The 16,507-nt window shown below is 37.1% G+C and overlaps 1 protein-coding gene across 3 annotated transcripts in view; it reads left to right on the forward strand.

The window, feature by feature from the left end:
- LSAMP (limbic system associated membrane protein) overlaps positions 1–16,507 on the forward strand; it is a 627,279-nt gene that overhangs the window by 591,841 nt on the left and 18,931 nt on the right. For 2 of the 3 annotated variants that reach the window (XM_054572327.1, XM_054572328.1), the window contains exon 7: positions 4,896–4,931. The exons of the other annotated variant lie outside the window; for it this stretch is intronic. In XM_054572327.1, the coding sequence (XP_054428302.1) occupies positions 4,896–4,931 (36 nt within the window). The remainder of the gene's footprint in view (positions 1–4,895; positions 4,932–16,507) is intronic. 3 annotated transcript variants of the gene reach the window in all.

A 16,507-nucleotide genomic window follows, 5' to 3' on the forward strand; every position in this document is an offset into this window, starting at 1 on the left:
GGGGGCACTGGGGGGGGAGAGAGAGAGAGAGAGAAGAAGGGAGGTGGGAGGGAGAGGAGTCAGGGAGGAAGGGAAAGAAGAAAAGAAAAAAGTACATCTGTGAACAGACTGGCCACCCCTTAGATTCAGAGTAGGCAAAGGGTTTAATGAGAAGAAGGAAGACGCTGTTGGTAGTACTTTTACACAGAGAAGGGTCAGGAGAGCGGTGCTTGGGAGGGATGGCTGTGGCTGGCCACTCTGACAGAGAACACAGTATGGGCAGCGAGGTGCTCTGCTGACCCAGCCAGTCTGGAGCAGATTAGGCAGCTAGTGAGCTGCTGCCAGCCAGAGGCAGCAGCAAGTAGAAATGGGAGCCAGAGTCCTTGTAAAGTTTAGGATTATCCATCTTCATTGGTGCATCAGCACATTTTCAGTGTCTAACGCAGTGACTTGTGCTGACTTTTTAGGCAGTGTCAATTTGTGGTCACTGACACATATTGCCCTCCACAATGCATGTATATATACTTCTCCACTCTGTATTCAAATATTGCTCTACAAGGAGATCCAAACAATGAAATAGAGTGCAAGCATACACTGTATTCATAGGATCTTTTTCCTAATCCAATGGAAGCTCTTCTTTCTCATGTCTTGTTCTCCACACATTTTAGCATTCTTTTTGTCAAGGATCCATACTACCTCAGGCTGTCCATCAAGCTAATGCCTTTTATATCTTTCTCTTTGTGCTGGGAAAAGCATTCCATTATATAATTTTTCTGAACACATTAATCTATTGGTAAAATGTGTGCGGGCAAGGAGTCATCTCCTTAGTCTTTGTCAGGTGGGAGAATGTGCATCACCTGTGTGAAAACTGTGTGAAAAGCATCATCAGAAGATGAGGCCTTGAGTAGTTTCATTGTCAGTATATGTAACATAATAGGTTCCATGTTTCCACAATGATGATTGTGATGCACCATAAAAAGAACCCTATGTTGTTTCAATGTTTACATTGAGTTACTTTTAAAGAGATGGATAGGGGAGAAGAATAATGATTTTAATATCATTACTTCTTATCACTTGAGTGCTTACAAGGTACTCTGTACATGTGCTGAACACTTAACATACAGAATCTCATTTAATCATCAGGACAACTTGATTAGGTATTCATATGTCTCTACTATACAAAGAAGTTACTAAGTACAACTAAGTAGAACTGCTGGGACTTCAGTTCGTGAAGTCTGTTTCCAGGGTCTAGGCTCTAGATCAATATATTATTAGATTTGTGTCCATGGGGAATGTTAGGAGGTGTATCTTTTGCTGTTTGGAGGTGAGGAGACATCTGTTTCTCCATTGTTCACTTAAAGAGGTCTTTTCACTACTATCATATTCCTTCCCACCCAGGGGCACTACTTCTGTCACATCCCACTTCCATTTCCAGTAACTCCCACCAGCCTGGATCCGTAGGTTAGGCCACTGGCCTTTCTTTGGCACATTGGGATTCTGAACTTATAATTCATCCCAGTGGTCAGTATCTGACTCTTGAGGGGAATAGTCCCAAATATTAAAGAAAGACAGTCCCACTGATCAATGTGTAGATTTGTGAAGTACTTTACTATGATGTTTGAGGCTGTTGAGTACAAAGAAATCTACACTGGGCCATACCTACATACCACTGTGTGTAGGAGGTTTTTAAATTTTCTTTTTAATTTTAAAAGATTATTAACTTGTAAAGCTATATTTGATTAGCTCTCAAGTACTACCGAAGCAACCCAGCCCTGGAGAGAGCCCTCAGAATGAAGTCTTCCCCTGCTTCTTTAGAAACAATCTTCAGTCATTATCTCAATGCTAGCTAAGATGAGGCAAAGCCTCTTACTCTGCTACTTCTGCATGCCTCACAATAAAGCAGTTCGAGCATCTATTTGAACACTTACCCACAGGTAGTCTGAAAGATGGGCTGTAAACCACTTACAAAGGTTCTCTGTAGATATAATAGAAAATAGATGGAAAACTTTAGTTTTAGTTTCAAGAATAGGCATCGAATATGCTGACTTCCAGAAAGACCACTGAACATCTGCAATGAAAATTAAAAGAAAATCATATCAGACTTAATAAATTATATATAGGTATTACATACATAATTTATAATTTTATATAAATCCTCATTTGTAAAATAAGGATAATAACACAAACCTCTTATTCTATGTTTATATATAAATATAAATGTGTATATATACATATACATTTACACACACATCTACTAACATATCATCTATGAACATATACATTTTTTCCACAATCAGAAGCACATACTCTATCTTTTGCCTTACCTTAATCTTTTTATATAAAAATATATTATGAAGATCCTTTCATTTCAGTATATATAAAGATAATCTTCATTCTTTAACATAGCCTAGAATATCACATTAGTAACTACAAAGTAAATGTTCAATTAGTATTTGCTTAAAAATAAATTACTGAGCTATTTACAAGTAATTAAAACAATAAAATATTTAAAACATTAAAAAGTTAATGTGTATATATGTATATATGGGCATATATATATATTTTTTTTCCAACTCTCAACTGTAGTTTTTGTCATTTAGGTGCTTTTAATGGAGAGGGTTTTCTTGTGATGTGAAAATGCTCGTATAACTATTTCTCACAGGGTCCCAGCAGAATCAGTCAATAATACTCCACACCCCGATCTAGCAGACAAGAAACTGAAGCTCAGAGTCAAGAGAGTTACTAATAACCACACAATATAGTACTGTGGTCAACCTTAGAGTCGTGTTCCTAAAGCTTCCCAATCAGTTGCTAAGCTAGGTTGACCTCATCAAGTACAGGCATACCTCAGAGATATTGCATGTTCACTTCCAGACCACCACAATAAAGCAAGTACTGCAATAAAATGAGATGTAATACTTTTTGCTGGTGGAGAATCTTGCTTTCAATTTGTAAAACACACATCTATAAAGTGCAATAAAGTGAGGTGCGATAAAACAAGGTACGCCTGTATTAGCAGCCAAAAGACAGCACATAGCACCAAGGTTCCGGCTGTCCCCAACTTTTGAATATTAAAAATTGGAGAATTTCTTTTTTATTTTATAAGTGTCATTTACTTCACTTTATAGGAGCTCACAAATCCTGGTAAAATAGAGCAGAAAGAGGTGAAAGAATAAGGATTAAAAGCTGAGATGGGGTACATCTAAGGAACGATAAGGATGGAATTAAGAGAGCAAGAATAACTAATGGGGCATCACAGAGCTAAGATGATGATAACGGGGTAGAACTAAGAGGATAATAACAAGCTGGGCAACAGTTGAAAAGGCCATGAAGGAGTGTGGGCGAGAAGGTTTAACAATACAAATGGTCTCGTGGAGGTGAGGGCAGAGTGCATTTACCCAGCTGTGAACATTGTGATGAGAAAATATTAAGCTGAGTTATTTAAACAGTGTAAATAATAATAGTAATAATAGAAATAAAATACAATAGATAGAATATAATATGGGACAGTGGTATCCAACTGCTACATAACTGCTGAAAGCAGTTCAGCTGTTTATTTTCAAAGCTGGAAATTTAACACCAAATAACCAGTGGAGGTTTAAACCATTTTTCTACTTGACACTTCTGTAACTAAGACACAATTGTTCTCTGTGCTGTTATTGACCTGTTCCATCTTAATGTACTTAGGAAACTTTGGTATTTAAGCTACAACTTTGGCCAAGCTAGAGAAAAAGCCCAAGCCCCCTCTGCAAGGAGACTGGGTTTTCTGTGTCTAGATGTTCTGAGTGCCCAAATTCCAGGCAAAATTTACTTTCTCTAAGCTTATAGTACAAAATGGCAAGAAGATTAAAGTTGAATATGTACATATGCTTTTCTCTTTATGGTTTTGACATTTGTTGAGTTTCACTTACCATCAACCTTCATTTAACCAAGAGGAATATAGAATAGTGTGTGCTAACTGTATTACACTACGGAGTTTGGGGGTAACAAGTAATGCATCCTATCCCTAATATGCCATTACGCCTTCCTGAAGGATCTTCAGAAGAGGCTTTAGAGTTAAACTTGGGGGTTTTGATGAGGTAAGTACAGGAGACCTTCAACCCTGAACTATGTCAGCATGGACAATTTATGCTCAGTAGTTTAGGAATGGATGAGATTTTGAGGGACAAAATAAGCTAAGACCTAAATGTTCAAAAGAAAAGCATTTATTACTCAATAGCATGTATCATCAAGCAAATTTGGTTGATCAAATTTCAGGTGAGACTGTATTACCACAAGAGGGTGAAATTGAGGAAAAGACTAAAAAGAAAATTATATCATGACACAAAACTTACTACCTTGGCACCACTCTTGCATTGATATCAGTAATGTGGACGTAAAAGCCTGAGGGAAAAGTTGAATTAGTGTTTCCCAAAATAAACTTTCCAGATGCTTAGCTAAAGATGACATGACCCCAAGCACTTAGGGAGAAGAAAGGCATCCTTAGCTACCATGGAGGTCCATCTGTTATGAGTCAAGGAGACCAAAACCAGGATCAAAATGTATAACCTGAACATGATCACTGTACTTTAAATGCCCTTACCCCTAATCCTCTAAAAAATCTATCATTTTGGTAGTGGGTTTTTCCAGTGAAAGGTGGGGTCCTGTTTGTAGGCTTATCACAATAAGATGTTGTCCCTTACTCCTGCTAAATTTTTGCAAAAGGCTTTGGATTTTGTGTTACTAGTAACTCTTAAACACTTTAGTTTTGGCAGGAAGAACAAACAAAAACTTTATGGGAGAGGTAATTCTATAAGCATTGAAATTCACCTGTTTTGTACTTGTCTGAACAGCTAAACATGAGTAAGATATATGTATCTATCTATCTATATATATATATAAACTCTCCATGACACTTATTATTTTTTCCCCTTCAGAGCGTGTTTTACCCACAATCCCCCACCCCATTCAAGGTTAGTATGATTTTTATCACTGTAGCTCTATTGCTGGGTCATTCTCCATCATCTATAATGTGCAAACACACAAAGACTGAAAAACCACAGTCACAAAAGTACCACACAATTGAAATCATTTTTTTTTTAAATCTACAAAAGAAATTCGATCAGTTGCCCCCACTCCAGTTGATAAGCATGTAACAGATTCAACACCTGACTACACTTCAGGTTGGTTAGTCATTGGAAAGATGATACTAAACTCAGAATGCAATTTTTTCTTCAATTACAGGAAACTATGAACCACATATTTGGAATACAGCCAGTTAAATTCTGTAGCTCATAAAACTATGAATCCTCTCGCCGACCACACTTATATTCGGAGGTTTATAGAATGTGAATCTGGAGTATTACTTGTAAAAATGAATTTATCTACTACCTAAGGTTGAACTAAAGCATATCACAAGGATATTGCTTCTTCTTTAAATCTTGGCCAATTCAGGGGCTTTTCCTTTTAAAGATAACTATTTTAGAAAACACACATGCACAAAAGGTAGTCAGTCATTCTGTATTTCTTTTCATAAAAGTTTCTACACACTCAAATTAAAGTTTGCCTCCTACATCACATTTAGATGCAAGTTAGAGCCCCAACTTTCTAGCTTAAAGTTGTTTAAAGGCAAATTGGCAAATAAATTTTTAAGAAATACTAAAAAATCTGAAATGAAACCAAACTACCATTGAAATTAAATTCCAGAAAAGTGATTTGAAAATAACACTCAAAAACCTGAGAAAAAGTGGGAAGTAGGCCATGCAGGGGCTAATGTGGAAAAAAATAATTCCAATTAAGCAAGATTATCATATGCACTCTAAAAGAGGTGTGCTCAGATTAAAGGTAGGAATCTGCTGTTTTAGTAGTTTGAAGACAAAATCATGTTTCTTTAACACTGTCCAAACTAAAAATGAAGCTAGAACTGGGTGTAGCTATTCAGAGTATCAATAATGCAATGTTTTGCATATCTGTATATTCATAGATATGCAAACAATTATATTTGAAATGAGGGTTGCAAGGTTTTAAGGATCAATTAAACAGCTTAATAAAAGTTATTCTTAAAGTTTAAGACAGGTTCAAACTATTTTTAGAAGAACTCTGTTGAATAAAATCCTTTCCTAAAACATTGATGAAGTCTGTTTCTTATGCCAGCCACTAAAAATAAAACTTAAAATGTGCCTGTTTTTCAGATTTGACATCAAACTTCGTGTTCATGGAAAATGTCCCATTTTGAATTCTTAACATGCCACGATTATTTTAAGACATTCATTGTCTAGTGTTGCAGAGATTGACACCATTTTATCAGGTTGCCATCTTGCAAGTATCTTGATATGACAAACACACACATACACACTTGTCCCAATGGATAACATTTTCAAAAAAGCCTTGCTACATCCGAGATAAACTTTGCACTGTGTCCCTGTGACTCTAGGTGTCCTTTATGGGAGCAGTTCTGCAGCTACAAACTCAAATATTTAATCAGATCATGCTTTATTCTACGTGTAACACAGAACAAAATGAAGCCAGACACCATTCACAAAGGACAACTGTTGGATATTGAAAAACAGTCTGGATCAGGGTCAGAGTATATGGGATTTTTTGAACTTGATATTTTCCCACAAACTGACTTGTTGATTGGAGAATGACCCTCGTTTGATTTTACATTGTAGATAGACTGTAGATAGCTTCTGTAGATCCAATAGTTTTAGAGAATATAGTTTATCTTACTAATACTTTGGGCTTCTGCTGGTAGAAATTGAAAAGCTGTTCATGGAGACTTGGGATAGCTGGTGTGAGAGGTTGCTGAGGAAAGATAGTGCCCTCTTAAATTCCCCATCCCTTACAAGGACTTTATTTTCCTAGAGATCAAATCACTTTTCTCCTTTTCCTTCCAATCAAGATGGGAACCCATGTGAAATGCAGTTTCCCATTGGGGTGGGGACCAACTCACAGGGTCCTTAACTTCTGTTACAGTGCCATTTAAGTACTGAAATGTCTGTGGAAAGCGTGCCAGCCTCACTGATTGTAACTATAGCACCAGATACCTTCCTTTAATTAAACATGGTTTTCTGTCATCTATGAGGAATGCTGCATTTCAGACCTAAGTGTTAAAAAATCTATAAGCTTTTGGATGATGCAAATGGCCTGAAGGATTTTGAGCCAATTACTTTCCTTACGGTGTTGCGAACATAGGAGAAAGTCCCAAAGGTCATTTTTTGGCCTCCCACCATAAAAAAGAGAACTTTTCCCCCTACTCTTCAGTAACAGAAATACATGTATATTTTCAGCTGCTTCCTTGTTAATACCTCTCATTGGATGGTCTCCCCTCCTACCCCGCCTCTACATGGCTCATCAGACTGACTGGGGACAAACAACCAAGTCACAGCAGGAATGCCGCCCTACACCCCTTAAGCTGTGATTAAACAAAAACAAGGCTCACTATGTCAAATGTATTTCCCCTGGGTTTCCTTCATCATATTGCTTTATTTTCTGCAGTGATAATGGTAATACTGGAATTATACTAAAGGATAATTTGTATTGTCTGTGGACAATCAGGAATTTTTCAAATGTCCTTTTCTATTCTGCCAAAAACAAAACAAAACAAAATGTCAGTGTGCTTTCCTTCTCCTAATTTAAAAGATATATATAAAAAGATAAATATATCTTTTAAATATAATAGTGCTCCATCCTTGCTCTGTTCCTGATAGGTGTTTTTCTCATTAATTTTAATTTTGGTTTATATATTCTGAAGTGAGTCCTGAATGGCATACATTTGCATAACTTCCCCAAAACATATCGCTGTAGAAACTCCACTGAATTGTAAAATGAGGAATGAGTCCACCCAGAGGGAACTTTTCTCACTTTGTTAGTCTTAAATCATTTCCTGAAGCCTCTGAATACTGAGCTTCCTGGCATTGCCCATCAGGATGAAAGTGCACCTGGAGGTGCCCTCACACTTGGAAGGACTGCAGGTTAAAAATGAGGTGAGCAAACCAGCCTGGGAAAGTCAAAGCGACATGAAAGAAGAGAAAAGGACAAGGACAAACACCATTGTCTTATTTTTATCACCCTCCAGTGAAGAATTCCCTTGAGTGTTGGGCTCTCTGGGCTCAATCAGCCCATCCTTCCCTATCACTGCAACTTAAAAAAAATTAATGACTGGAATGTCTCACTTGTTTGCCTCCCATCTGATTATTTATCCCAAGTGAACAGCCTTTCCATTCACTAACCCAGTGTGTGAGTGGGTTTAGGAAATGTTGAGATTATCTTCCAGGTTCAGGCATTGCACTGGGTTTGTTCACAACTACTTGCCATTCAGTTCCTGTTATTCCATTGATAAAACACATCACACATGGCTGGGTTTGCATGATTAATACAGCTGTCTAAAGCTTTCTCTGAAAACAAAACAAAACCCCCCAAAACTAAAGTTTAAAAAAATTAAAATCCAATCTACAAACAAACCAGGCTTCCAGAAATCTTAAGTCTGCCTGGTATGTTTCCTCCTGAAGGAGGCTGGTGCTGGTATGGGAGGGCCTGCTGTCCGGACAGCCAGATTCTATCTACCACAGGAGAATGGGGTACACCTGCCCCCACCTGGCATTCCTTGGAATGGGTTCTCAACCTCAGACTCCAGGGCGTGGGAAGAAAGCTGGAAGAAAAATCCTAAAAATAGTCCATGCTGTAAAGATGACTAGATAATCCCTACAGCTTTATTTATTTATTTTCTGTAGTATATTATCCTGGGTATCAATGAGAAAATGTCTCTTTTCATCTCCTTACTATAACTGCACTTTCACCTTGTCTAATAATGGTAATAATAATAATAGTAATAATAGTAGCTAACATTGAGAGTGGATCTCTCAAGTGGCAGTAGAGTTCTAAAGCTTCTTGCATGTGTTAACTCAATCCCTGCAACCCTAAGAAACTAACATATTCATTCTCCCACATTTTTTAGTCACCACAGTACACTCAAATTCCGGTCTACCCATCACAACACCCAGGCACATGTGTAAATCTATAGCACATTTTAAATAAACATTGTATATATATTTATGTTCATTAAATATATATCTGTCTAATGAATTTAAAATTTTTATCTAACACTATATAGTATAATGTTTATAATACGTGGTACTCAGTTATAATATCCATACACTTTTACCAAGTCCATTTCCAAATATACTCCACACACAGAATGTATGCCCAACTCACACAGAGATTTATATGAGAGCATTCATCTTTAAAAAATTCTCCTTAAAAAGCTCTTTAAAAAGAGCTCTCTGGCATCGGCACATCTAATTTCACACACTTATTCAGGTTGATTTACATGCACACCTCTATTAATCATGGATAATTACTAGCATTGTTCTCTTTAATTCAATTTTTCCAACTGTGAAATGGGAAAGAAATTATATTTTTTATGCCTACAAGCTCAAAGTGGTGTTTTAAATAATATATATAAAGAGAGCTTTCAAGTTCCTAGAAAGAAAGTACATTGAATTTAAAATAATCTTATTCAGATACACATATTTCTCATGATTTTTAAAAGTACTGATATTTACAGATGTCCCATATTGTCTGGATATTAATCAGATATAAGTTTAGCATGGCTTCATTATAGTTTGATGTATTATGGATTCTAAGGATATCTAAATTGCCCACAATGCTAACAAGTTCAAATATGGAAGTATCCCAAGACCACATAAAAAATTATTTTTCATCAATATAACAATATTAACTTAAGAGGAGCTGCAAGTTACACAGTTTCCTATTGTGTCACACACACACATCCACTCACACACTTTCAGTGCATGCCCATCAAGCACACCACCACCTGCCAGACTAATTCAAAGTCATCAGTTTAAAGAACCTGCCCCTTTTGCTGGTCAAAAGTATAAAGCATGTTTCAGGGAAGGGTTCAATTTTTATGTATATATCACTCCTTTCCCACTTACTGGTGCAAAGTGGGTCTTGGTTCTACTGATAGAACTTCAGCAGCTGTGTTGACACAAATTTACAGGAAAACCGTGAGCCCTGATTAATATACAAGAAGCCAATTAACAATTAACATTAGTACTGTGACTCCTTGATGGGGAACAATAGTCTGACTTCCTCCTGATTTTCATAAATAATTGGGAACCAAGTGGAAGAGTTGTGCCAATACCTCACCTGAAATCAACACTTCACTTGCAAATCCAGTCATTTAGATCTAACAGTAATTTAAATCCAATAGATATTTGTCTTTGCTGAATCCATTTCTGTGTCTTCCTCTTCTTACGTCTCTATCTTTCCTTCTGCTGTTTTCTAAATAGTTCTTGTTCTCTCCCTTCTAAAATTTGCTAGCAAGAATAAATCTGAAATTTATTTACACTCGTTTAAATGTCCAACAATAGCTTGGAAGTGTCACCTCTCTCAGAATTTATATTAGCTTTAAGCTAAATGGCTAAAAATCCTACAGCATCAATTTAAAAGTAGGAGAATTTTTAGTTCTTGGGACTCTTTTCTAATGTCTTTTCCTATTTTCCTAGTTTGGATCTGCCTACACCAGCCAGCCTTTCCTGGAGACCTCCCTGTGCTATTGGATGGCTGTGCCATTTAGATTTCTAGAGCCAGCAGGGACTTGAAAATGAATAATTTTTTGAAAATCCAAGCTCACACTAAATTTTAATTTGATGGAAATATTTCTCTTCTATGAGCTTTATGGGAAAAAATCTTTCAGAGTAACAATTACATTTGGGGATTAAGTTTAAGTAATTGACAGTCTTGTGTTTTTAATTAAAAGAAATAACGCTGCCTGAAAAGAGCTCAATGAGATTTGCAGCAGAACATATGCTGGCATGCCGCCCCAAAGGGTGAAAAGACCAGCATCTTGAATGGACAGAAAAAGCTGATGCAGGTCCCTCTAGTCTTTAGAGTGCGCCCCCAGCAGAGATTGCCATGGTGTTTGCAGCAGTAAGTTGTTTAGCAGAAAGGCAACGGACTACTGTGAGGAGCATTGGTGAATATGGCCAGGAGGGAGGTCCATTCAAATGTGGGAGATTTGCTCTAAGTTCAAGATTTTTTAAAGGAAGTGGAGCAAGGTTTCTTAAAGGAAGTGGGACTACTTAGAGTCAATAATAATAATAATGATAACAATAATAATAATAATAGTCTTCCAAGAATTCCGTCAGTTATCAATACAGTCTTAGTCCCTGACAAATGTCTTATCATAGCCCCAGAAAGTATAAACTTGAACTTTAGTCTACCCCTTGGCTTTCTCTTTCTTTTTCATTTGAAATTCTTATTCCTGGTTTGTATTTCTTAATTTTCTTTTTCTTGACATTTTCCACCATATTCACCTTGCATTACACATACACTTTTTCTTTGATATCGTTCAAGTAAAACCAAAGAAAGTTTTTCATAGCATTAGCATTCACTTCTAAACACTGATTATCAGTCATGCAAGCACCATAAAGCCATTATCCCCTATTTCTGGAGGAAATATCTACTTCTGAAGAGGCAAGATACAAAATAACCTTAGCAATAATTTGCCATATGTAGTCACCCTGTCCTCACAATGGCCTTTCACCATCACATGTCATCAATAGGTGTTAAAGGAGCCCTTCCACAGGGGAAAAACCAGCTTAAGCAGCCCCACCTTCTTACCTCTCCTTGTCCATACTGCTGTGAAGGAATAAACCTGCCACATCAGAACACAGCATGACATAATGAGTTTGGGATTCCAATTTAAACTGTTCATTTGTCCCTAGATGTATGACAGGAGTAGGCCGACTGCTCACTGGGACTCCACTAAGAATTGTCAGCCTACATCCACCATAAAATCAGTGGGTATGGGGAGAAACTTCACAAGTCACTTATCAAGCTTCCTAATTGGACCCTGGAGAGACAAGTGTCATCATAGTTTACTACTCAGTTTTGCTTTATCACTGTGCTGATTGTAAAACACTTGCCACATCTCTGTAACACATGTGCACGTTTTAACACCTAGACATTACCACTAACAGAATAACTTTACTATGAATCATAGCATCATAGCTATCCATCTTTTCTACTTTATCTGCCCCATACTGACAGCAAAGATTCTGACCTAACCACTCACCTTCTAAACCTTGCAGTTTCAGTATGACTTTTTCACCTACCAAAGAGGGCATTGTGTGGGGGGAACAACAGGATATTGTGGTTAAAAAAAAAGCAGTAGGAGGTAACTGTGCCTTGGCTGAGTGTCCATTCTGTTAACTATCCCATCCTCTTCAGCCCACATAGCACCAAGCATTCCCAGCCATGTTCTATGGGGGAACACTGCTTGGCCATTCTAAAATGCTTCCTCAAATATACGTGTAGATTTTGTCTGACTTGGAAGCAGGGGATGTTTGCAGAGCAGAAACAACTTAAACAGAAGAAACCAAACACTAGCTTGCACTTCTCTCTGTTGACTAGCAAGTTAGAGAGTTCCTTGGGAGATTTGTTTTATTTTCCTCCCTGGAGTTGCAGAACACAGGTAAGTTCATCATTGAAAGTTGCTTAGTGCTGCAGTGTTGAAAAAGAGGATCCTGGAGGTTGGTCTCCCCTTAGGGGATCAATCCTCTCTCTCTAAGTCATTCAGTTAATAGTGTGACTTCTTATTTTGCATTTAGATGTACTCTCCACTTGCTTTTGCTTTGTAGGATCTCTTTTAGAGTTCATGTTTTCTTTGTGACTTCTAACCATTAGGAGGAATACAAGAAAGAACCTTCATTCTTGATGGGTAACTAGTAAAAAACTAGTTACCCAAGTTAAATTTATTTGATAATGCACAATATTTTGGTGACACCATTCATTCACTCCAAAAAAAAAAAATCTATCCTAATACTTTCTATGTGCCAAGCTCAGAGCTGCGTCTTGGGCAGAACCGTGGCCAATGAGGGAGATGCAGCCTCTGCACTACAGAGCTTGCCAACCAGGTGGGGCAGTGGATGAGGAATTAAGCAATCACAAAAAGCTCTTCTAAGTTTACAATACCTCTGTGGTATTGGGCAGCACAGGACAGGGGAACCTTAGCTAGCCTGGTCTCGTCAAAGAAGACTTCCAGGTCAAAGTGAAATTTAAAAGGTAGGAGGGGGAAAATGAAAAGAAGGACAGAACTTTCCAGGACACACAAAAATCTAGAATTGAAAGAGAGCTGAACAATATTAAGTCTAAACAATTTTAGAAGTCTGAAAAAAAAAACCTTCACAATTTTTGCCTTGAGAGTTTCTCACTTCTTGTCATTTCTATCTGGCTTGTTTAAAAAAAATTTTTAAAAAGATAAGCTAACTTAGTTCAAGGAAAGAGGATCAGCATTTCCACCTTTGTTAGACTTTCAGGTCAAGAAAGAGTACGTGCTGGCTTCATTGTGCAGACATGTACCAATACTGTACACTGTATGGTAGGGGGTCCCATTCATGGTTCGTTTTCTGCATACTGAGAGCCTATGATCCCCTAGAGAGAACTTTCAGCCTCTCAACAGGGACACTTAATGGTAAGGTTTTATTTTAGTTAAGGAATGACCAAGTTATAAGGAGCCAAAAGTGTTTTCTAGGAGCAGCCCCAGAATCTGGCTATGATGTTTTATTTGGACTTCTAGATGAATCCTGGCACTCTCAGTAATAAAGCCACCTAGAGGGGTTCAAAGCAGACCTGCCTTTACCAAATCCTGTGCTGTGGTGGTTAGCACCATGCATGTAGGTCTGAGGGTAACTAGGAGTATACCACTATTATTAATCCCTTACTTCTTATGTCCAAGAGTCTTAAAACCCCAGAAAATATCTCATAAATTCATTTATTATCTCTGCATTCAAATTCCATAGGCCAGGTACCTCATTTCATGTTATTTGAATGTTTTTTATTTTGAAACACATAAAATAAAAGTACACATTACATGGATTAAAGTCAGTCTTAAATCCCTTAGAATGTGAATCTAAAATGTATTCCAAAAACAATTTAGGGCTGAGAAACAGAAAGAGATTAAAAAAACCAAAAAGGGAGAAAATCTCAAGACCTGTCCAAACCTATGTTTTTAATCCTTTTTAGCAAGTCAAATAAATGAACACATGAAAGCCTTTAAAATTCATGTTTTTGAACACAGAAAATATAATCTATGATGTACCAACAAGCAGAAATGGGAGGTAGTTCTTAATCTCATTTCATTATGAGATTCCTAGTCTTTAATCCCAACAAGGGATAAAAGGCCAGGATACTACCAATAGGTGAAATGAGTGCATTCTAGACACAAGAGCATGAGCACTTCTTTCTTTAAGACATAAACTGGTTGTCTGGCCCTAACACCTTACTGACAGCAGATTCAAATGAGTTCACTTCTGGAGTTTTTCTAACTTTATACAAATTTTTAGGTGGAATGGCCCAGAGAAACCCCTTTATTAACCTTAGCCTCTTGAACATTCTCTAACATTTCAATTCATCAATTATTCAAAATTAAACCTCTCAGGCTAAATAAGAAACTCACAGGATTTAAGAAAGCTGGCGTGCTGTAAGTGACTTGATGCACACTTCTCTTTATGTTGGGAGTGCTTGGTGAGACCACACTTTCTGGAGCACTGCCTATTGTCACTGAGCAGAGCCCATGGCTATTACAGTCAAATCATACACCTCTACTTACTCTATAGAGCCATTACATTAAGCCTACAGTCAGAAGGACCTCCTCAGCCCATATAATACATTTTTTATTGCATCACAATTTCATGCTATTGGGACTATGTCCCTTTCAAAAATTAGACCTCGCCTGTCTTAGCTTCTATAGGATACCAGCCAACTAAAAAGTAGGAGGAAAGATTCTGTCTTCTTGTAATAATGTCAACCTAAGGCCAAATAATCAGAAATTGATTATTAACTTCCCCCAAGACTTAGAGGCTATTTTTACGGCATTGATTTGTTTTTATAAACAATTTTCTATTCTGATAATAAATGTTGTACATGTTCATTATGGAAGTGCTCGAAAATTTATGAAACTATAAAGAAGAAAATAAAGATCATATATAAACTCTTTCCTCAGAGATAATACCATTAATATGATATAAACAAATGTTTTGTCTGAACATTTGAGCTGTCAGCGTACTGTAAAATATTCAAGTTAAACCTCCTAAATTGTTCTCTATGTCCTGCCCTCTCAGAGGCGGGGCCTGTTCCTGTGACTCCTTCAAGGGGGTCGCAGAGGCTGGCCCTGGGCTGGAGCTCTCTCCGCAGAGACAGGCACACCCACAGCTCTTCCAGGCCCTAAATCAAACCTGACTCATTTTACTGGACATTCCCTCTGACTTAAAAGAGATTTTCCTTGTGTCACCTCTAGGATTTCCAGTAAGATTCCCTTTTTCAGCTGTGGGAGCTCCTACATTCTCTCTCTATATTGGCATAACAACATTTTTCCTTTGATAAATTTGTCTTTTTTTGTTTTAATGAAATAATCTTTTATTTGAAAAGGTATTTTTTCTGATTTTCTTTGGTATAGGACATTTGGTTTGTAGAGGGTTGCTCCACTAATAATGAGAACAAGGAGTGAGTCTCAAATATTTTATTCAAATTATATAAGGAGAAATCATGTCAGCATTGGTTTTGGTTTGGATGTCTTCATTCATTCAACAAGAAATTTTCATTGTATGTCCAAGGTGACCAATATCCTGGTTAATCACTCATGTGCCTGATACACCCTGAAATAGCATCAAATATCTGAAGTCAACTCTAAAAGAAAAAGCTCTTTTAAGTATTTGAAGGTAAAGTGTAGGATCCCTTTATGACCCAAATCTAGCTGAGGAAGGCCAACTTCCTTTCTCAAATATTGATGACATGGTATGACTTCTTCATTTTCCAGACCAATCTGATACATGCTCTTAGTAGCCAGGATAATGGTCCATCCATGAACTAAGTTAAAAAACAGGAATAACCTTAATGTTGCAGTTTAGACTTATTTCTCTATTTTGGCTTTCACTCCCTGAACTAGGCCCAGAGTGATTACTGTGATTCTCAGAGAACATTACTGTAGAAATATTAGGCACTAGGGTTTATACAACATGAATATAGTATATAGGAGAAAATCAAAAACTCTTTAACAATCCAAACAGAAATCACAAGCATATCTTTTTCTATGTCAAAGAAAAAATAATAATAATACTTGTAAGCAGAAATTGCTAATCCCTAAAGCCTCTGAGTGCAATGGAGAAATGTTCAAGAAGGAAATTAATAAATTTCAAAACGTGGCTTTGAAAATTTTATTAATAAAAAGTCTCCATTTTAAACCACTATAATCATAAAGATTTTATTTTTCAAAACCTTGGCAAAAAAATAAATAAATAAAATAAAAGTCAGAGCACAAAACCCATAAGTTTCCATGGAGGAACCTTACCCATGTTTTGCTTCAGGTCCTCAGTATCAGTGAGAGAGGAATCTTCTCCTTTGTTTCTTTTATTAAATTTCTTCATGATTTTAACCCCTTCCCTCTCTCACTTTTTCCAAGCAACTGGAGTATAAAATCCTTATTGAATTTGGACCCTCCCTCTTTGCTAACTAATTCTGGTCCAGA

Source organism: Pteronotus mesoamericanus, unplaced genomic scaffold, assembly GCF_021234165.1.
Source record: "Pteronotus mesoamericanus isolate MK-2021 breed Mesoamerican mustached bat unplaced genomic scaffold, CSHL_Meso_final contig_228, whole genome shotgun sequence".
Classification (NCBI taxonomy): domain Eukaryota; kingdom Metazoa; phylum Chordata; class Mammalia; order Chiroptera; family Mormoopidae; genus Pteronotus; species Pteronotus mesoamericanus.